At 38.0% G+C, this 22,826-nt stretch overlaps 1 protein-coding gene across 3 annotated transcripts in view; it reads left to right on the forward strand.

Annotated features, from left to right (window-relative positions):
* Positions 1-22,826, forward strand: part of LOC115499785 (tomoregulin-1) — a 125,956-nt gene that overhangs the window by 49,243 nt on the left and 53,887 nt on the right. For all 3 annotated transcript variants that reach the window (XM_030293958.2, XM_030293950.1, XM_030293951.1), the window contains one exon: positions 16,973-17,082. In XM_030293958.2, coding sequence (XP_030149818.1) covers positions 16,973-17,082 — 110 coding nt within the window. The remainder of the gene's footprint in view (positions 1-16,972; positions 17,083-22,826) is intronic.

Below are 22,826 nucleotides of genomic sequence, written 5' to 3' on the forward strand. Positions count from 1 at the left end.
TTTACAAAATCTTTGAGTCTTTCATAGCATTTTTTTTTTTAATTTACATCCTAGTTAGTTAGCATATAGTGCAACAATTATTTCAGGAGTAGATTCCTTAATGCCCCTTACCCGTTGAGCCCATTCCCTCCCTGACAACCCCTCCAGTAACCCTCTGTTTGTTCTCTATACTTAAGAGTCTTTTAGGTTTTGTCCCCTTCTGTGTTTTTATATTATTTTTGCTTCCCTTCCCATGTGTTCATCTGTTTTGTATCTTAAAGTCCTCACATGAGTGAAGTCATATGATATTTGTCTTTCGGAACTTAAATGCTTTTTATGGTTGAGTAATATTCCATTGTATGGATACATACCACATTTTGTTTATCCATTCATCAGTTGAGGGACACTTGAGCTGTTACCACTTTTCATCAATTATGGACAATGCTGCTATGAACATTCATGTAGAAGTTTCTGTGTGGACATATGTTTTCAACTCTCTTGAGTGTATACTTAGAAATAGAATTTCTGAATCACCTGATAACTCCATGTTTAACATTTTGAGGAACTCCCAACCTGTTTTCTAAAGCAGCTGTACCATTTTACATTTTCACCAGCAATGTGTGAATGTACCAGTTTGCCCATATCCTGGCCAACATTTGTTACTGTCTTTTTGATTATAGTCAACCTTGTGGGTGTGAAGTTGTATATCAACGTGGTTTTGATTTACATTTCCCTAACAACTAATGACGTTGAGCACATTTTCATGTACTTATTGGCTATTTATATATCTTGTTTGGAGAAATGTCTATTCAGATACTTTGCCGGTCTTGATTTTAACTTTCTGGATTAGACATTCCCTTAGTAAACCATTCTAATCGATTCCCACAGCACACAGATGCTCAGGCTGGTAGATTAACTCTAGTTTGCCCATGTATCATTTATTTCTTTGCTTACCAAGAAAGAGTCAGTTGTGTTTGTTTTCAAATTTATTTATACCAGTGGTCCTTTGAGTATAAATTAATAAAAATCGCTCAGATTGGTGCAATATAAATGTAAAATGTTGTTTTTTATGAAATACTTCAGAAAGAGTTGATAAAGGTGAGAGGCTGAGAGAATTGCCTTTCAGTGAATTTGACTGTGGTCAAGACAACTGAAACAGATTGGGGAAATCTTACAAATCTCTGGAAGGATTCTGCTCCTACAAAATTTTGCAGGTATTTTTAAGTCTCCCTTTTACTTTAAAGGAAGGGAAAGTGGACATTGTAGATAGTAGATTATGGGTGTGGCTTATCCAAGAAAGGAGGGAACAGCATTTTGTAGACCCAAAGGTTTTGGTGCTACATAGGAAAATGAATATATGTTTTATGTGTGAAGTTAAAAACAGTTAAAATGTTTAATTTTCAACAAAGTATGTCTTATTTTTAAATGATTTTCTCCTTTACAAGACTTTTGATTAATTGATCAGCAACCACTCATATATGTTTGAAAGGAGTTTTCACTGTACAAGTGTTCTAAGAAAGATAGTAGTACAGTGTTGAGGGCATGAATAATTCTGATTTGAAGGAATCAAAAAACAGTCTTCCCAAGTACATGGCACGCAGTTGGGCCCTATAGTCCCAAGCTGAGTAGAATGTCAGCTTGAAACACTAGGCACCCTTTTGCCTGAGGCCTTTGCTGTTGATATTCTTTGCTTGGAAACTTCTTGTCCCAATTATTTATCCCCTCAGCTCCTTCAGGTTTTTAATGTCACTTTCAAAATGATGCGTTAAAATTGAATCTTTTTCCACCTTCCATCCCCTCTGCCCCTTTCCCACCTTAATCTTTCTTAATGTTTTTTTCTTGTGCCAAGGCACCCTTTCCTGTGTGACTTAACTATACATGTTATTATCTGTCTGCTCTGTGTAGCTCCATGAGGGCAGGGGTTTTTCTTTGTTTTGTTCACTGCTATATTGACCGTACCTAGTTAAGGGCCCCTTATATATTTACTTGTAGAATGAATTAATAACTGAATAACACAGAAACTGAGGAAATCTGGGAAGGGTAGGTGTTCTAGGCCGTGGGAATGGTGATAGAAAAGATGGGGAAGCAAAGGGAATATTTTGAGATACTGAAGTGTGGGGATTAAGGCAGGAGATGAGTTGCACATTGCCACATTAGTGGAAGGCCTTGAAGGCTGAGCTGAAGGTTTGGCACTTGCCTTGAAGACAGAGGGAAACTTACAGGATTTGAGCGACATCGTGGTTTTACTTTATTTATTTTTTAAAGTTTATTTATTTATTTTGAGAGAGCGTGAGCACGTGTGAGTGGGGGAGGGGCTGAGAGAGAGGGAGAGAGAGAGAGAATCCATGCAGGCTTCAAGCTATCAGTGTAGAGCCCGACTCCGGGCTGGAACTCACAAACCTTAAGATCATGTCCTTAGCTGAAACCAAGAGTCTGAAGCTTAATCAACTGAACCACCGAGGTGCCCCTGGACTATTTGTTTTTATAAATATTCACCCACTTAAATGGGTGTAATTAAATGAAGTAATTATGATATTTGTGTTACCCTCCATCATCATCATATAGCCTTCTTTTTGGCTATTATGAATACTGTGAACATTCATATACAGATTTATGTGTGGACATATGTTTTCAGTTCTCTTGGGTTTATAACTAGGAGTAGAATTGCTGAGTCATTTGGTAAACCCTATGTTGAACATTTGAGGACCTGACAAATTGTTTTCCAAAGTGGCTGTGCCGTTTTACATTTTCTCCAGCAATGTGTGAGGGTTCCAGTTTCTCCATATCCTGCTCAACACTTGTTACTGTCTGTTTTTATTATACCCTACCATTTTCTTTTTAGTTCATTTCTTTAATCCCTCATTTCCCCTGTATATGTAGTTTCTTTAATAGAATTTTAAATTCTCAGTTTCTTTTAAGCTGGATTGGGAGATAATGTCAACCCATTTATCCTCTTCCTCCCCCTCCTCCCCCTTTTTTTCCTTGTTGGAAACATTGTTTTAACAGAGCTATTTTCGTTATTCCTACAATTAGTTCCATTATTAGCTTCTCTCATGGGATAAATGAGGCATTTAGGAGTTGGCATACATTCTCTTCTCATGCACTTTGAAATTCTGTTTGAATCTTAAAATTCCCTCAGTATTTGCTTTTAGTTTATTAGATGCTTTACTGTTAATCCTTTGTTACTATTTGAATATATTTCTTTTTTACAGGTGTCATGTATTTTTCATGGCTCAGCTGTTTCATCATTTTTTGAAAAGTCATTTCAGGTTCTGAAGTTCTTAATACATTCTTCTGCCTTCAGAAACTTTGACAGGTATTATGTTTTCAACCATAGCTCCATTTCTCTTATTTTTGTGCAGATATTCTGAGTTTTCTTTTCCATGGTTAAAAAGAAAGAAAAACCCATCTTTTTGTTGCTGTTGTTGTTACAAAGGCAGCATTTATTGGATGTTAAACACATGAGGAATACGGAAAGATATAAAGGAGAAATCTGTGATGATTGCCATTCTCCTGTATAATATTTTAATGTTTATACTGAAATTGTTTCATTTTATACCAGAAAAAATTTGAACTTTTATCTCGATTTCCCCTATTTGCTTTGCCATTTTTATGTTAACCTGGAGATCTTGTTCACAGGTCGGATCACCTTTTCGAATTTTTAAGTTCAGTTTATTTTGCATGGTCAGCTTTCATCTAATACTGCTTTGCAAGTATTATCTAAATAGATACCTATCCATGTCTAAACTGCTGATATTTCTTTATCAGTTCGGTTTATAGCCTAAATGATACGTTTAGATTCCCCATTGTTCACAAGACTCTTTAGTCTGTGTTTAGTGTCCTGTGTTTGGTTTTTCATACTTTTTTTCTTTGAAGTGGTTTAAGGTATTTTTTTAGGTGGTGCTGTTGTTTACCATTATTGTTCCCTTCTTCAGGTTCAGATCATAAGCATTTCCTAATTACAATTAGACCTAGTTGTGTGTGTGTGTTTTTTAATTTTGTAAATTATTTATTTTTTAAATTGTTATCATTTTTTTTAAATATATTTATTTTTAATTTACTTTTGAAAGAGAGAGTGCAGGGATAGGGGGACAGAGGATCCAAAGCGGGCTCTGTGCTGACCACCCAATGCAGGGCTCAAACTCATGAACTCGTGAGATCATGATTTGAGCCGAAGTTGGACACTTAACCGACTGAGCCTCCCACGTGCCCCTGTGTGTGTGTGTGTGTGTGTTTAATTCTTCACTATTTTACAACAGTTTTTTGAATTTTAAGGTTGTGATTGTGTCGTTTTAAAGTTTTGGTTCAGCACTTGGGTATCTCAGTCTGTTGAGCATCTGACTCGTGATTTTGACTCAGGTCGTGATCCCAGGGTGATGCTGAGCGCGGAGCCTGCTTAAGATTCTTTCCCTCTTCCCCTCCCCCCCCCCCCCCCCCCCACTCTCTTTCTCTAAAATAAAAGCTAAAAAAATGTTTAAAAAAAAAAGTTTTGGTTTTGGTTGTTTCACCTAAAGAGGAAAAGTATCCTGTATAGTTTCCATTTCTCTTTTGTAAAGATCTCATTTACTCCTTGCAATCCAATGAGGGATTGTTAATACCCATTTTTACTTAAGGGAACCGAGATTTGTGAGCGAGATTTATTTAGTGCTTGGCCAATATCATACAGTTATTTTATCAAATAATTGGAACTCCAAGTCTGGAACTCTTCTTAATGCAGCAGAGTTTTGTGAAGTCTTTTTTAAATGCACTTTTAAAATAATGTCAGATTCCCAAGTGCCAACTTTTAGCTTGTTTTATAGATTTTTGTCTTTGTGGGTGACTTCCCTGGATTCTGGCTACTGCCTATTCCACTTAGTGTTGTAGACACTAAGGAATAGTGGTTGAAAATTGAGCCAGAGGGGGATATTGTTGTGTTTAGATTTATTTATTGATATTTATTGGTAAAAAAACTTTGATGCAGGAAATGTGTTAATTGTACCTACAAAAATCTTAAAATACATATGTAAACATGTACATGTTGTAAAATCTAAATTGGATTATAGCTCTGTATAGTTTTACAACCTGCTTTTCTTCACTTCACAGTGGATCTTGGTCTTTGGATATCAGTGTATATGTTTCTAGTATCTACCTTAATGGCCACGTAGTATTTCATTAATAGTTTATTTAACTAATTTCCAACAGATGGATGCTTAGGCGGTTTTCTACTTTGCTGTTATAAAAAATGCTGCTGTTAACAATCACCTATGCATTCATTTTTGTATGTTTTTCTTCTATCCCTGTTATAATTTCCTAGAAATAGAATTGTTTAGTTAAAGGGTAAAGATTATTAAAACTTCATTGTTTATTGCCGCATTATTCTGTGAGAGGTTCTACCAATTCACACTTAAAAAAATTTTTTTTTTTAATGTTTACCTTTGAGAGAGAGAGAGAGAGAGAGAGCGCACACAAGCAGGGCAGGGGGAGAGAGAGGGAGACACAGAATCTGTAGCAGGCTCCAGGCTCTGAGCTGTCAGCACAGAGCCCCACGCGGGCCTCGAACCCATGAACCATGAGATCATGACCTGAGCCAAAGTCGGACGCTCAACCAACTGAGCCACCCAGGTGCCCCCAATTTACACTCTTATAGTTGGTTTGAGCGCTCATTTTCCATACCTTCTCCAGCAATGGTGTAAAAAATTAAAAAACAAACAAAAAAAAGCTAACAGTATAGCACTTATGATGTGTCATGCACTGCTTTGGGTGCTTTCCATATCTTTATTTAATTCTTTGCCAACATTATGAGATAGGTACTTTTATTATCCCCATTTTACAGATGAGAGAATAGAGGTAGAGAGTGGTAAATTACTAAGGTTACAGAGCTGATAAGTGTAGAGCCAGGGTACTGATCTTGGCGGTGGGTCCTAGGGTCCGTTTCTTAAACATCAAATTATAATCCCTGTTCATTTCTGTTTGTTTCATTTTTTTTTCACAATTTAGTAAGATTGTTTTATCTGATTATAAAAATTATTTTTGTTTTTTATTGAAATATAGTTCACAAAACTTAAAGTTTTGAAGTATACAATTCAGTGGTTTTTTTTTTTTTTTTTTTTGAGAGAGAGAGAGAGACAGATTGAATGAGGGAGAGGTGGAGAGAGAGGGAGACACAGAATCCGAAGCAGGCTCCAGGTTCCATGCCATCAGCACAGAGCCCGACATGGGGCTTGAACCCATGAACCGTGGGATCATGACCTGAGCCGAAGTCGGAGGCTTAACTGACTGAGCCACCCAGGTGCCCCAATTCAGTGGTTTTTAACATATTTAATATGTTGTGTAACCATCACTACTATCTACTCTGTAATTATAGAACATTTCCATCACCCCAAAAAGAATTTCCATGCCTATTAACAGTCAACCCTAACACCTCTCTGCCCCCATCCTCTGCAACCATGTAGAGACTTCGTGTCTGTATGGATTTACTTATTCTGGACATTTCATATAAATGGAATCATACAACATGTGGCCCTATGTGCCTGGCTTTGTTCACTTAACATAATTTTTCAAGAGTCTTACATGCACATATTTGTTTTATCGATTAATTTTTTTAAAGTTTATTTTGAGAGAGAGAGAGTGAGCGCTCAAGCACACATGAGTACGAGTGGGGGAGGGGCAGAGAGAAAGGAGACAGAGAATCCTAAGCAGGCTCCATACTGTCGCTCCATGCTGTCAGCGCAGAGCCCGATGTGAGGCTCAAACTCACCAACAGTGAGATCATGACCTGAGCCGACGTCAAGAGTGGGACGCTTAACCAACTGAGCCACCCAGATGCCCCTCTTTTGTCTGATTTAAAAAGTAATACAAGTTCATTCTGAAACTCAGACAATTCAGAAAAATACAGAATAAAGAAGAAAGTTCAAATTCCACCAAGTGATAACTGTGGCTTGTATTTACATGTATATACCTTTAGATTTTTGTATGTAGGCATTATAAATTAGTTTGTGACATACATTTAAAAAAGTCTGCCTTTAAGAAAAATTTACTGTGTTATGTCAGGAAATAGGGAGATTCTTCATCATTCTTTTTAATAACTACAATGTAATAGTTTTTAGATCCACAAGAGGGAAAACTCACACAAGTTTGCCAAGCTAGTCAGAAAAAGGAATAGGGGAGAGTATTGCAGTTTGGGATCTGTGGTTAGTACTGGGTAGGGCTGGGAAGACCCTGAGTATCTAATACCCAGCTTGAGATCTGGATTTTTTGTTCTTTCTGATCCTGCAATAGACAGTCCTTCCCATCATTGCCAGAAGCAGAGGCATTTAGAATTGAGGCAGCAGGGAATGATTTTAGGTGTTGGGTGGAGGATTGACACTTTCAAAGTGGTGCTTAACAAAGGGTAGTTTGGCAGTAGTGTGTAGAACGGGATGAAAAATATCAGAGTCAATTAATTGGGTGGCATATGTAAAATTTTTTTGTTAAATATAGCTTAGAAAAGTTTTAGTCATCTCTACCGTTAGTGCTTTTTAATATTAATGTAAACTACTTTTGGATTTGTATCATGAAATACTAAGTTTATTTTCCCTCATATCTTTATCATAGGGGATAACTAATATAATATGGTTAATTTAATAAACAAATTGAAGAGAGTTTAATTCCTAGTTCATCTTATTTGCTTGGACAAAAGCCATCATTTACTAAACTTACTGTTTGATTTTCACCCTGAAATGTATTTTCAGTGATTTGTGTCATTAAAGGTGTTCCTTAGATTGGTCTGGAGAAAGAAAGACACAACATTTTTTGTTGTTTACCTACTTGTTCTAGGCATTGTTGCTTTTTAGTACATATCTATCATTATAATATCTAGGAAAGAGAAGGTGTTATTATTCTAAGAGGTGAAGAGCTAGCATGTGAACCTGGCCCTTGTTGACGTATAAACTAGTGCTTTGTCCATTGTATAGGCAACCTCTCTTTGGGGCTGTGTTTGGAATCACATTGAGTTTTTTCCCCTATTAAGTATAACCAATATAGAAACTTAAAAAGAAGGGAAAATAATCTATTGCTCAACTGGTATAAAGACAGTACCTTTACCATTTTGTTTTTTTCTGGCTGGGTTTTCCTATATGTGTTTTTTACACAATTATGGTCCACGTGTTGTCTTCTGCTTTTTCACTTGACATTTATAAGCATATTTCCATAGTGCCACATAATATATGCAGCCTTTTAAATAGCTCTATAATATTCCATGGCTGTACCACACCACTTCCTGGTGTAGGGTGTTTTAAATATTTAAATATTTCAAATATTTCTGCTGTTTTCAGTGTGGATATTGTGGACTTTGTCAGAGACTTTCTCATCAACAGTTGGATACAGGGTCAGGAACATGCCTGCCTTGTTTTGGGAGTGAAACCATCCAGCAGGATGTCTAGTCAGATTGGATTGGTGTGTTTTTCTAAAAAAAAAAAAAAAAGGGGGGGGGAAGGTTTTCTCGAACACTGTTAACATATAGACATGTGTATAAACCCCTTGAAATGAGGTTATTCTTAAGAAGAACAAGGTAAAGAGTTTCAACATGTCCTGTAGGGAGTCAATAAGAAATTAACTGGAGATGAACTAAAGATTCCCACATGTTGATGAGTACTTTGCATTCATTATAGGACGTTCCCCCTGCAGTGCTCTGAGGACTGGCAGTGACAGGTGAGATGACTTTAATAAGGTTGGGGAAAAGCAGGTTTGAAGACTTGAAGTGGTGTAAGTGAGATGAGAATGCTCAGAGAAAAGAAGCAAGACAGGACACAGTGGGATGGCTAAGGGCAGGACATTTTTATACATAGTAGGAATCCTCTTGTCCTGGTGCCTTAAGATTCTTGTAAGTTAGTTGGTTAATCAAGAAAGTCATTTAAGGGGCGCCTGGGTGGCCCAATTGGTTAAGTGTCCGACTTCAGCTCAGGTCATGATCTCACAGTTTGTGGGTTCGAGCCCTGCGTTGGGCTGTGTGCTGACAGCTCAGAGCCTGGAGCCTGCTTCAGATTCTGTGTCTCCCTCTCTCTCTGCCCCTCCCATGCTCATGCTCATGCTCTGTCTCTCAATAATAAATCAAAGTTAAAAAAAAAAAAAGAAAGTCATTTAAGATGGGAGTCACAAAAATGATTTATAAATGTGTGTAGCATTTTATGTGAACCTAAAAATATACATACATTTATCACTTTTTAAATTTTAATTTTATTAATGTTTTATTTATTTTTGAGAGAGTGTATGCAGCAGGGGAGGGGCCAAGGGAGAGTGGGATAAGAGGATCTGAAGCGGGCTTTGCATTGACAGCATAGAGCTGGATGCGGGGCTTGAATCCACGAATCATGATATCATGACCTGAGCCAAAGTTGGACGCTAAACTGACTGAGCCACCCGGTGTCCCTGGAGGCAATATATTTAGGTCCCTCTATTGAAATGAAAAATAGCCATGGTCAATGAGGAAGAATGAAATCTGACCATTTGCAGCAGCGTGGATGGAACTGGAGGGTATTCAGCTAAGTGAAATAAGTCAGGCAGAGAAAGACAGATAACCATATGTTTTCACTCATATGTAGATCCTGAGAAATATAACAGAAGACTATGGGGGGAGGGGAAGGGGGAAAAAGTTACAGAGAGGGAGGGAGGCAAACCATAAGAGACTGTTAAGTACTGAGAACAAACTGAGGGTTGGTGGGAGTGGGGGAGAGCGGAAAGTGGGTGGTGGGCACTGAGGAGGGCACTTGTTGGGATGAGCACTGAATGTTGTATGGAAACCAATTTGACAATATATTTAATATAAAAAAAATACCCATGGTAATGTGCAGAGGTCTTGGAGATTGCTGCTTATTTGACTTAATTTTCTTTATAGTGAAGAGAATGAAACATAAAGCCTTTAATCAAGGCTTTGGTCATCTTTGATAGTGGTTCTCAGTGGATGGTAATTTTCTCCCCAGTGGACATTTGATAATGTCTGAAGACATTTTTGGTTGTTACAGCTGGGATAGTCCTGCTGGTATCTAGTGGGTAGAGGGCAGAAATGTTGCTAAACATCCTCCAGTGAACAGGATAGCCCCATGCATCAAAGAATTATCTTCCCCAAGATGTCAGTAGTGCTGAGGTTGAGAAGCCCTGAATTCTATTGTAACATCTTGCAAGGTTTGTTCACTTTTGGCTCTCCATTGGTGTTAGCTATCTTATAAGATTCCCTTCTGTTTAATGGAGTGGTGGTAGAAAAGGCCTATCATTCTGGAGGGCTAAGGGGGTCCATTTTTTAATTAAAAAAATTTTTTTTACATTTATTTATTTTTGAGAGACAGAGAGAGATAGAGCATGAGTAGGGGAGGGGCAGAGAGAGGGGGAGACACAGAATCTGAAGCAGGCTCCAGGCTCTGAGCTGTCAGCACAGAGCCTGACAGGGAGCCCACGAGCTGTGAGATCATGACCTGAGCTGAAGTTGGATGCTCAACCAACTGAGCTACCCAGGTGCCCTCTAAGGGGTCCATTTTGAACTGTAACCTGAACCTAGTTAGCGCTGCCAAAAGTTGGGGATTTTGGCTGCTCAGGTTCAGAGTGAGTAGGGTTCCTTTTTCTAGTGTTTATGGTTTCCCAGCTTTGAGATCTTAATGAAAATTGAGACAGACTTTTTGTTTCTTTCTTTGTTTTTCTGAGAGAAGTTTTACATTTAGAGAATTGTGTGATGGGCACATTTGCAACCAGAGCAAAATATTTTTGTTTTGAGCCACTTTTCTGAGTGCTTCTTTGTGTAAAATATTTCTGTTTGGAGAATTGATTTTTGAGGGCCTTAGTAATGGCTCATCTATTTTGCTGAATTTCCATTTTGGGTTCAGGAAGGCAGCTATGTAATCATCATCATCATTGACAGGTAGTAGAGTGCCCTCTTGATGCCTGGTATTGTACAGAATACTTGAAAAGAAGTAACATTCAGAAGATGATCCCAAAATAGAATTCCTTCTGTACTGAGTTTGAGCTAAGGCATTGGTTCTCAAATTTGTGATAGAAATTGGAATAGCAGGAAGTCATGTTCATGATAAATTAATTTTATCATGTGGACTGGAATGTACCACCAAATTATTTAAGGTTTTGGCTTAGAAATATCTATCTTAATTAAATTTATATGCAGTCATTATGTCAGGATTATGTTTTACTACATGTATCAGTGACCTGACCAATGGTGGCTTAAATGATAAGGGCTTTATTTATTTATGTGTTTATTTCCTATGACAGTAAGTCTGGATGGGTGAAATCCAGGGGAGGTGTGGTGATTTTATAATTCTCTCTTTCCACACTCTTGCTCCTGTCCTTCTGGTCTACCATCTTTAACTTGTAGCTTTCATCATCATATATGTAAGATGGCTGCTACAATCTTAGGCAAGGGTTTTACTCTCCAGGCAGGACAAAGAATGGAAGAATGAAGGAGGAAGGGACAGTGCTTACATATGGAACTATGGTACATTGCAAGGGGGTCTGGGATATACAGATTATTTAGCTGAGCATCTTGCTTCCTTGAACAAAGGAAGCTTCCTTGGGGTTCTTAAATTTTTTTTTTTTTTTCAACGTTTATTTATTTTTTGGGACAGAGAGAGACAGAGCATGAACGGGGGAGGGGCAGAGAGAGAGGGAGACACAGAATCGGAAACAGGCTCCAGGCTCCGAGCCATCAGCCCAGAGCCCGACGCGGGGCTCGAACTCACGGACCGCGAGATTGTGACCTGGCTGAAGTCGGACGCTTAACCGACTGCGCCACCCAGGCGCCCCTGGGGTTCTTTTACAAAGTAAGAGTAGATCCAGGGTAGGCAATTAGCTGTGACTGCCACAATAACAAAACAACTTAAAATGTACATTCATGAGCTTGTGTTCTCATAAAACACTGTTGGAGTTTTGTTTATTAATATTCTTTATTTGAGGAACATTGGTTTTGTTGACAAGTATCAAGGAAGTAATCTCAGATATTGAAGGTTTAAGAAATATGTGAAAAACTTAAAATGAGAAAATTCTTTCCATTGACTTTTTTCCCCTTGCAAATGAGAAAATGAAACTCTTACTTGATTTTAATGTACATTAAATGTATATTTAAGGTACAATGTAATCTAAGAGAGCAGTTTTCATAAGGACCATGGTTTGGGAACCGCTGGTATTCATATTTATGTGTACGGTTTATTTATTTGTGTCTCTACTTTCACTTATATTGTTTTCCTAGATAAGAACATTCTCTTTCAGTATTGTATGGTGTGGGCAATTAAGACATTATTTATTAAAAACATTTTTTTAAAATGTTTATTTTTGAGATGGAGAGAGACACACACAGAGTGCAAGTGGGGGAAGGGCAGAGAGAGAGAGGGAGACCCAGAATCCGCAGGAGGCTCCAGGCTCCAAGCTGTCAGCACAGAGCCTGACATGGGGCTCGAACTCACAAACTGCAAGATCATGACCTGAGCCTAAGTCAGATGCTCAAATTGACTGAGCCACCTAGGCGCCCCGAAAACATTGTTTATTTTTAAAATTTTTTTTTTCAACGTTTTTATTTATTTTTGGGACAGAGAGAGACAGAGCATGAACGGGTGAGGGGCAGAGAGAGAGGGAGACACAGAATCGGAAACAGGCTCCAGGCTCTGAGCCATCAGCCCAGAGCCCGACGCGGGGCTCGAACTCACAGACCGCGAGATCGTGACCTGGCTGAAGTCGGACGCTTAACCGACTGCGCCACCCAGGCGCCCCATAACATTGTTTATTTTTAAATGTTTCTAAATTCTGTGTAATGATCCTGTATTTTTTTTTTTTTAAGTTTATTTATTTATCTTGAGAGAGAGAGTGCACACACTAGTGGGGGAGGGACAGAAAGAAAGGGGGGGGGGAGAGAGAGAGAGGGAGAAAGAAAGACAGAGAGAATATCCCAAGCAGGCTCTGCACTGTCAGCACAGAGTCCAATGCGGGGCTCAAACTCATGAACCACAAGCTCATGACCTGAACTGAAATCAGATGCTTAACTGACTGAGCCACGCAGGTACCCCTGTTTTTTTTTTTTTTTTTAATCCTGTGGTTTTTTTTTTTTTTAATTTTTTTTTTTAATGTTTATTTATTTTTGAGACAGAGAGAGACAGAGCATGAATGGGGGAGGGTCAGAGAGAAAGGGAGACACAGAATCTGAAACAGGCTCCAGGCTCTGAGCAGTCAGCACAGAGCCCGACGCGGGGCTCAAACTCACGGACCGCGAGATCGTGACCTGAGCCGAAGTCGGACGCCTAACCAACTGAGCCACCCAGGCGCCCCTAAATCCTGTGTTTTATAATCAGCAAAAAAGTCTTACTAATTTTTCAAAGTCAGTGCAAGTCTTGACATCTTTGACCCTGCATCCTCTGCCTCAAATCCATTTTTATCCACTTCTTTTTGTAGAAGTTTATTTTTTATATTTTTATTTAAGTGATCTCTATACCCCATGTGAAGCTTGAACTCAAAACCCCGATATCAAGAGTTAGATGCTCTTCTGACTGAGCCAGTCAGGCGGCCCTTTATCTCCTACTTCTTGAAACTCCTAGAGCAATTATAGCTTGTACAACAGCATTTTCTCCTTATAGACTATATTGAATGCATTAGTAATTGTTCCATATGTTAGCAAGATCACAGGCTCCCTGTTAATATTTTTCTGTGTGCCCCAATTTCTTAGCATAGTAATAGATATATAGTAGATACTTGTTTCCTGAATCAACTAAATAATCACATTTAACGCATTAATACACACAAAAATATCATGAATTTAATAACAGGGTAGGCATAAAATGAAACATGACTAATAGCCAGTGTAATCAGAATTTCATGACTTTTGCCCTCACCTATTAATGTGGAACCTCTAGCTTCCCCAGATTGCTCTCCCTCCAGGTTTATTCTTGGAATCACCAAAGGGTGTTTCATGTGGGCTCACTAATGTATTCTGGCCACTGCCACATGGCACATCTTTTTCCTCCTGCCATGTTTGCTGCCCCTAGATATCAGAGGTGTATCTCTACGCCTGATTATCTCCTTGGCTTTGTGCCATTCTGCCAGGTGTGGTGCTGATGCTGGGGCTTTTGAGGTGTCCCAGCCTTTTTTCTCCCCCGCTATTCTGTCTTGTTGTGTGGACATCAAAGCAGAACTCTTTATACCTTGTTGTTTCAGAGCTTTTAGCGAAAGCTGCTATTTAGTTTCTCACTGTAGCTCCTCTGTTATGTTGAGTTCTTGGGGCTGGGCTGGGGGAGTAGTCCAAGTGATAGACACCATCTTGTGCACAGGACCACTCCTCCTGTTCAAGCTCTGTTTATTGAACCAAGCTTTTCTGCCTGTCTTTAGTAAGGATGATTATTGTCCTAAAATGTTTCTTAGTCCTTCATGCAAATAGATGCTTTGAAAAAAATTTTTTTTAATGTTTATTTATTTTTTTTGAGAGAAAGAGACAGAGCATGAGAGGGGGAGGAGCAGAAAGAGAGGAAGACACAGAATCTGAAGCAGGCTCCAGGCTCCAGCTGTCTGCACAGAGCCGGTCGTGGGGCTCAAACTCACTAACTGTGAGAGCATGACCTGAGTCGAAGTCGGGCACTAAACCGACTGAGCCACCCAGGTGCCCAAACAAATATATGCTTTGAACAATCCTCAGTCTCCAGAGATGTGTGAATCTTAGTATCAGGGATTGTTTAGGTTCTAGATTTCAAGGCCATTGTATAATTTTATTTATTTATTTGTGGGGTGGGTGGGGAGAGGGGCAGAGTAAAAGAGAAAGAGAATCTCACGCAGGCTCCATACTCAGTGTAGAACCTGGTGCGGGGCTGGATCCCACAACCCTGGGATCATGATCTGAGCTGAAATCAAGAGTTGGATGCTCAACTGACTGAGCCACCCAGGCACCCCACTGCCATTGTACTTTTAAAATACAATAAGTAAAATATACCTCAAAGATTCTCAAGCCCAAGTAGCAAGTCAGAGCTACTCAACCATGATCTTGATCCCCGCCCCCCAAAAAAAAAATTTATCCTTGTTTTATATGTCTGATTGTATTGGAACCCAGTGTGAACTTTAAGGCTACAAAGAAAAGGAGGAGAAATGCACTCAATTTTATTTCTCAAATTGTACAATTCTTTTTATTTCTATGGCCCGTAAAATTGACTAAGCATGTAGTTGAACAAAAATATTATGCATTGTTATCCTCTTCTCCAAAGCGGTTCTTTATTAATATTTAGTTAATCTTCCTTGGGTTTCAAGATGTACATTAGAGTGTATTTGGAGCGGCACCTTGTGCAAATTCCCAGTAGGAATGAGGGTATATAGAAAAAAAGCAAGCCCCACACTTAGGATTGAGTCTCAAGTACTAATGCAAGTCATCAAGGAGGAGAAGGATGAGTAAGCAAAAATTGGGAGATGAGGGGAACCAAGAACATAGAGCCTCCATAGCCAGATAGCCAAGGTGAAAGGAGTTAAAAGATGATCATCTGTGCCTGAAATAGTTTGTGAAACAGTGAGAACAACAAAATAGCTCTAGTAGTTTCCTGTTGTTTTAAGTTTCAGCTCATGTCTTTTTTAAAATGTGAGTTTCATTTAAGGAAAAGAAAAAAGTTTTGTAACCTATAGTTACATAGATGTATAGTTAACCTAGTGTGCAGTGCTTGGTTGAGAGTGGTTATTCAGATAAGTACTGTGGACTCCTTGGGTATTTAGGTACTTGACTGCCAGTTCCTTGGAGGGTCAGTTCTGAGGAGTAGGACACCCAAGACACCATTGCAGAGCAGTGAGAACAAACGGGGCAGAGAGATCCAATGAAATGTCACCAGGACAGATGCCATTAGATACAGAGACACTGGACTCTGTGTCTCTGAGTCCACTGAGTCCTGCTTTGAAATCTAGAAATAGAAAACAATGGAGGAAGGGGGAATGCTGAAGAAATGCTCCCTGAGATCTGTTTGCCAAGACTTCATCATGATCTAGAGGTTCAGGAGACCTTGTGCCCTTCCCAGGGTCCCTCAGTTACTGAGTGACAGAGTCAGAAGCTACTTTAGGCCATCCTGCTCCCAGACTTCTTTCTTTACCTGTACAATGGAATGGGTTTTCAAAATAATCATTTATTTATTATTTGTTATTGTTGCTGTAATTTTATTGTTTGTTGTTTGTTGTTGTATGTCTCATTCCTAATAGAATATAAAAATTGCATTATAATGGTTTTTATTTACTTCCATATGATTCTAGGTAGCTTAATTTGATAGTTCCAGAGCAAGACCGATGGTCTTGGAGCAGGAGCAAAATGGCCACAGAATGCTAGTATTGTTGATTGGAGCTACTTCCTGTGGTAGAGTGAAATTAAGTCATTAAAAAATTTTAAGAGTGAGATTTTTAGTCTTTTTAATTCTGTGCACATAAATGCTCCATATATATCAATTGTATGATATTCAGGTTTACTTTAGAATTCTTTTCTAATTAAATTAGTTGGTCTAGAATGAATTATGTTCACCTGAAATTTATTTAGGTACCAAAAGAATTAAGATTTCTTCTAATTATTCTCATTCTCCTTAAAAGTAACTTAATCACTAGAAAAATGATCTAAGGGAGTGCCTGGCTGGCTTAGCCGTTAGGGCATGCTACTCTTGATCTGGGGGTCATGAGTTTAAGCCCCACATTGAGTGTAGAGATTAGTTTTTAAAAACCTATTAAAAAATAATCTAAGATATTAAGACAATGGTAAGAAAACTGTCTTAAGCTGTTGGTAGCCAACTAGAAAAATTCTGAGATTTACCTTTGGGAATTCTGTGAAATCCTGAAATTTTGAGTTTTATTTTGGTTTGGGTTGCTTATTAGGCATATTATTATGCAAGGTTCTCTTTGGGGAATTTTGAACATTTTGTGTCCTTGCTTTTCGTATGTTATGTCTTGTTACACTGTGAATGAGACGATGAACACATTTTAAGGTTTTTTTTTCTTTTATATATGGACATTTGGATACAAAAAGACATATGAAACATTTTTTTCTCTTTTTCAGAATTAAATGTGAGGGAGTCTGATGTAAGAGTTTGTGATGAATCGTCATGTAAATATGGAGGAGTCTGTAAAGAAGATGGAGATGGTTTGAAATGTACATGTCAGTTTCAGGTGAGGAAACCAATCCTATTTTGAAGAATTTTACATTTTTAACATTTTATCATTCTACATTTTTCAAATTAAAAAGCTTAAAGCACCTTGAATCCCATAAAGAAGTTGGACTTCCCAGCCCACTGATTTTTTTTTGTCAGATGAAATACTATTATTTGTACATTCTTTGCTTCTTTCTTTGAGTTAAGAGGGCAGACTGGCAATAATAGATGTGAAGATGCTTTGAAAAAATATTAAAAGTTCTATTCAAATGTAAGTTCTACTTGTCACTGAAAAGAAATGAGTTTCTTATTTAAAACGTTGGCAATTTTCCCCCTTTCCTTCTCTTTCTAGTTTTTTTGCTTTCCATTAAATTTTTTTTTTTTTTAATTGGAGTGTAGTTGACCCACAGTGTTAACGTTAGTTTCAGGTGTACAACATAGTGATTCAGCTTCTTTATATGGTATGCTCTTCCCTTCCATTTTTATTTGCTACTGTCTCATCTCTTTATGCCAAAGAACATGGCTGACTCAGTGCCTCAGGGTAGGTCAGGGTTAGAGGTAAACTAGACAGAGGAACCTCAGACTAACATCTTTGCTTTTCAGATGCTCTTTTAGGTTGTGATTGTGTTGTCTAAAAAAAAGCTAAAAAGAAGGAATGCAAAGGCTGTTACATTCAATTCTTTTTATTTGCTGGGATTAAATTATAATCTGGCTTCAAAAAGCTGCTCAGAAGATGGTCCCTGATTTAGGATTTGAGATGAAACAAAGACAAAACTGGAATTTTTTTCACTTATCATTTTATTCTAATTGGACCCATCATTTTGGATTTTAAAGGAAGGAAAGGGTACAGAGATTAGAGACAAAAGCATAGGACAGTCAGTATTTCCAGTAACCCTATAACCTCAACAAGTTCCTATATGTTCCATCTGAAAAGAGATGTTTTCTACCTTTTTTTCTACCCTTTTTTATGTTTTGTACCCTTTTTTATGATACTGTAATGAGAATCAAAATCAGAGAGGCTGCATATGAAATCTCTGAAAACTTTAAACTATTGGAGGAAGAGTAGGGAGGGAGATATACTATTGTCCAGCTACACAGACCCTTCATAGTCAAAAGCGACTTTATAATGCACTATTTATTCACAGTAGCTATCTTTGATGTGGTTTAGCTGACCTTGTGCCCGCACCTACCTGGTTACTCATGCAATGAATGTTCTCTTCAATGTGTTATGTTTGGCTTCCCTGCCTGCTCCCTAAACACTCTTGAAAGGGATAGCAACTAAAGTGGGCTTCTTTCCTTAAAAGAAGGTATTGGTGTATATAGTGTTACTAAGCCCTTATGAACTTTTACCTCTTTCTGTTCTTCACCTTAGATAGTTTTTTATGATCTGCCTTCAGATTCCCTGATCTTTTCTTCTCTTCTCCATTCATTACATCCAATGAGTTTTTATTTTCAGATATTTTATTTCTAGAATTTATAGTTTTGATTTCTTGACTGAGATTTCCTGTCTTTTCATTCATCACAAGCATATTTTCCTCTAGCTTAGATCCTATTGCTGCTTCAAAATCTTTGCTAATTTCAGCATCTGGGACATCTCAGGGATCATCTCTGTTGATTGTCTTTTTATTTGAAAATGGATTGTGTTTTCCTTTTTCTTTGTATTAGAGTAATTTTGAATTTATTGTACACAGTGTGAATGATATGTTTTAGAGTGTTTGAATTTTGTTATGTTCCTCTGAAGAGTACTGTCACTTGGAAGCAATTAAGTTGGCTGAACTCAAACTGCACATTCTCTTCCCTGTTGTGGGAAGCAACACAAATATCAGTTCATTTCTTTTAGTCTTTGCCTGGGCTACTTAGAATCTGCCTCATGAGTGGTTTGGGAATCAGCCAGAAATTTGATCTGAGTTTATATACAGAATCTGGAAGGCCCTTCTGACTCTTTCCTTTCTGGGTTTCTCTCTTTTTAGTGGCTCTGATTGCCCTGAACGCTATTCTTTGGTTCATTGAGCCAGAAAGATTGGAGGTTACTTACTGGTGTTTTAGCCACTCCTGTATTGGGAAGACTGAAGCTGTTCCCTCTTCCAGCTGTCTTACATTTCTTTAGGTTACATTCCTTGATGTGGAAATGTTGAGCCAGTGGATGCTTATGTACAGATAACATTCTCATCAATAACAGTACATTTGACTGCTGATTTCCTCTTAGCCTCTTGGTAATGGGTTTTGTCAATCCTTTAAAAATTTTTTTTATTTTACTGTTTACTTATTTTGAGAGAGAGTGATCATGAGAGGAGAAGTAGAGAGAAAGGGAGAGAGGGAATTCCAAGCAGGTTCTGCGCTGAAAGTACAGATCTCATGAACTGCAAGATCATGACCTGAGCTAAAGCCAAGAGTTGGACTCAACTAACTGAGCCACCAGTCACCCTTCAGTCCTTTTAAATTGTAAATCTGTATGGCCAAAAAAAATTTTTTTTTTTAATTTTCATTTGATTGTTAGAGAAATTGAAAATTTGCCATGTGTTTATTGACCATTTTTTTGTGAATTCATATTTCATATTCTTTGCCCATTTTTTGGAGTATTTTCTTTTCTCCTTGTGTTGATATGTGAAGACATATGCATACTCTATATATAGTATACTATTTGAGTACTTATATATTGCTTACTATGCTGAGCATTATCCATTAATAGTTCTAAATGTGTATATACATATGGACATATATATACACATGTGTGTGTGTGTATATATATATATATATATATCCATATATATAAAAGCCTCTATAACTCATAAACTCCCATGAGAACCTGTGATATAGGTACCGTTTTTATGTTTTTTAAAAGAGTAATGTATGCCCATTTACATACATTGAAGGATTGACAACAACTTGAACATTATATAAGAAGATGTATATGGGGCGCCTGGGTGGCTCAGTCGGTTAAGCGTCCGACTTCAGCTCAGGTCACGATCTCGCGGTCCGTGAGTTCGAGCCCCGCGTTGGGCTCTGGGCTGATGGCTCAGAGCCTGGAGGCTGCTTCTGATTCTGTGTCTCCCTCTCTCTCTGACCCTCCCCGTTCATGCTCTGTCTCTCTCTGTCTCAAAAATAAATAAACTTAAAAAAAATTAAAAAAAAATAAACATTTAAAAAAAAAAGATGTATAATACAATGAAAAATGTCTTTCACTCCAGACTACCAATTGCTCTTCTTTTTTTTTTTTTTTTTAATGTTTTTATTTATTTTTGAGACAGAGAGAGACAGAGCATGAGCAGGGAAGGGGCAGAGAGAGAGAGGGAGATACAGAATTGGAACAGGCTCCAGGCTCTGAGCCATCAGCACAGAGCCCGATGCAGGGCTCGAACTCAGAGACTGTGAGATCATGACCTGAGCCGAAGTTGGATGCTCAACCGACTGAGCCACCCAGGCGCCCCTCAATTGCTCTTCTTAAAGGCAACATCTGTTACTTGTATTTCCTTCTAGAAATATTGTACATTCTATAGGCATATGCGATTGACCCTTGAACAACACAGGCTTGACCTGTGTGGATCCACTTATACATGGATTTTTTTATAGTACAGTCCTGTAAATGTATTTTCTCTTTTATGTGATTTTTTTCATAGCATTTTCTTTTCTCTAGCCTACTTCATTGTAAAAGTACAATATATAATACATGTAACATACCAAATATGTGTTAATTGTTTATGTTATTGGTAAGGCTTCTTGTCAATAGCAGGTTATTAGTAGCTAAGATTTTGGGGTGTCAAAAGTTATGCATGGGTTTTTGATGTGCGGGGGATTGGTACCCCTAACACCCATGTTGTTTAAGGGTCAATTGTAGGTATTTTAGTTTCTCTTTTAAGTTTTAAACCACTCAGTAGTATTTACCTTAGAGTGTTCCTTTTTATTTTTTATTTTTATTTTTATTTTTTTTTAAATTTTTTTTTTCAACGTTTATTTATTTTTGGGACAGAGAGAGACAGAGCATGAACGGGGGAGGGGCAGAGAGAGAGGGAGACACAGAATTGGAAACAGGCTCCAGGCTCTGAGCCATCAGCCCAGAGCCCGACGCGGGGCTCGAACTCACGGACCGCGAGATCGTGACCTGAGCTGAAGTCGGACGCTTAACCGACTGCGCCACCCAGGCGCCCCGAGAGTGTTCCTTTTTATTTATTTATTTTTTTTTAATTTTTTTTTTTAATGTTTATTTTTTTTTTTTTTTGTGAGAGAGAGACAGAGAGAGCACGAGCGGGGGAAGGAGCAGAGAGAGAGGGAGACACAGACTCGGAAACAAGCTCCAGGCTCTGAACTGTCGGCACAGAGCCCGTCGCGGGGCTCAAACTCACAAACTGTGAGATCATGACCTGAGCCGAAGCTGGACGCTCAACTGACTGAGCCACCCGGGCGCCCCGAGTGTTCCTTTTTAATTGAGAGTACAAAAGTTTTGAAGAAGTTATTCTAGTGTCATTTTCATTTTGTTTATAATTTTTAATATAAATAATTTTTTTAATTTAAATTCATGTTAATATATATATTATATGTGTGTGATATAAAGAAGTTTAAATTTTTGTATCATATTTATTTTATTTTTGTCTTTATGATTCTGCTTTTCATTAATTGAAAGTCTTTCCTTGCAACTTTAAGATTATAAAGAAATAGCCTCTTTGACCTTTGTCACATATTTGGACAGCTAGAAAATCCTTGTATGATCTGTCTGAATCCTTTGCATTCTTACCTGGTGGCAAAGCAAGAAAGAGAAATAAAAGTTAGGAGTTGAGATCACTAGATATTTATCCAAGCCTTTATCCAAGGCTTGCTTTGTGCTTGGTGCCAGATGCTGAGGATATAAAGATGTTTAAAGACAAGTTGCTTGCCCTGTAGGAGCAAACTGCCTCAGGGCTTACAGCATGATTTGATCCTGCTGCTGAACAAACCTTCCTTTGACTATTCTGCCTTCTTATAATTTATAAATCCGTTCAATTTAGACCTAGGTGATTGCCAGTTGAAGAAAAATCACCTCCTATGTCCATTAAACACTTATTTGCTGGTTTCTTTAGCAGTATCTTCCAATTAATTTAAAAAACTTGGTTATGATTCAGCATGCTTTTAGTGTTAATATTGTTTATTAACCATATTATAATTTCTGGCTTATAATTTAAATACATTTTAACAGATAATAACAGGAGTTTAAATAAAGTCTAAAATTGTTTTTTTTCAGTCTGCTAGTAAGAGCTATTATATCTTGTGACATTATATACACAAAGCTACTTTTATTTTGTACCAAGAAAAATGATCAGTATTGCATCTTTCTGTGAATACTTGGATTATATCCAAAGAGGAGTGCCTACGACTTTCCTCCTATTTTCTTTTTTCCTCTTTGTCCTTCTCCTTCTCCCTGGAATACTCCAGACTGTGTTTTTTTTTTTTTTCCTGAATTTATCAATGTCTGCTATTGCTAGGTGTTGCATGCCCTCTTATTAGACCTTTGTATTAGAGTTCTCCAGAGAAACAGAACCAATAGGAAATACACACACACAGAATGAGGGGAAAAGGAAGGGGACGATATATTTTAAGGAATTGGTTTGCTTGATTATGGAGGCTGACAAGTCTCGTGATCTGTTGTCTGCAAGCTGGATGTCCAGGAAAGCTGATAGTGTAGTTCCAGTCCAAGTCTGAATGCCTGAGAATGCGGGGAGATGAAGGTGTAAGTCCCAGTCTAAGACTGAAGTCCTGAAAATCAGGAGAATAGCCTTGTCCCAAATCCAGCAG

This window comes from Lynx canadensis, chromosome D4 (genome assembly GCF_007474595.2).
Source record: "Lynx canadensis isolate LIC74 chromosome D4, mLynCan4.pri.v2, whole genome shotgun sequence".
NCBI lineage: Eukaryota > Metazoa > Chordata > Mammalia > Carnivora > Felidae > Lynx > Lynx canadensis.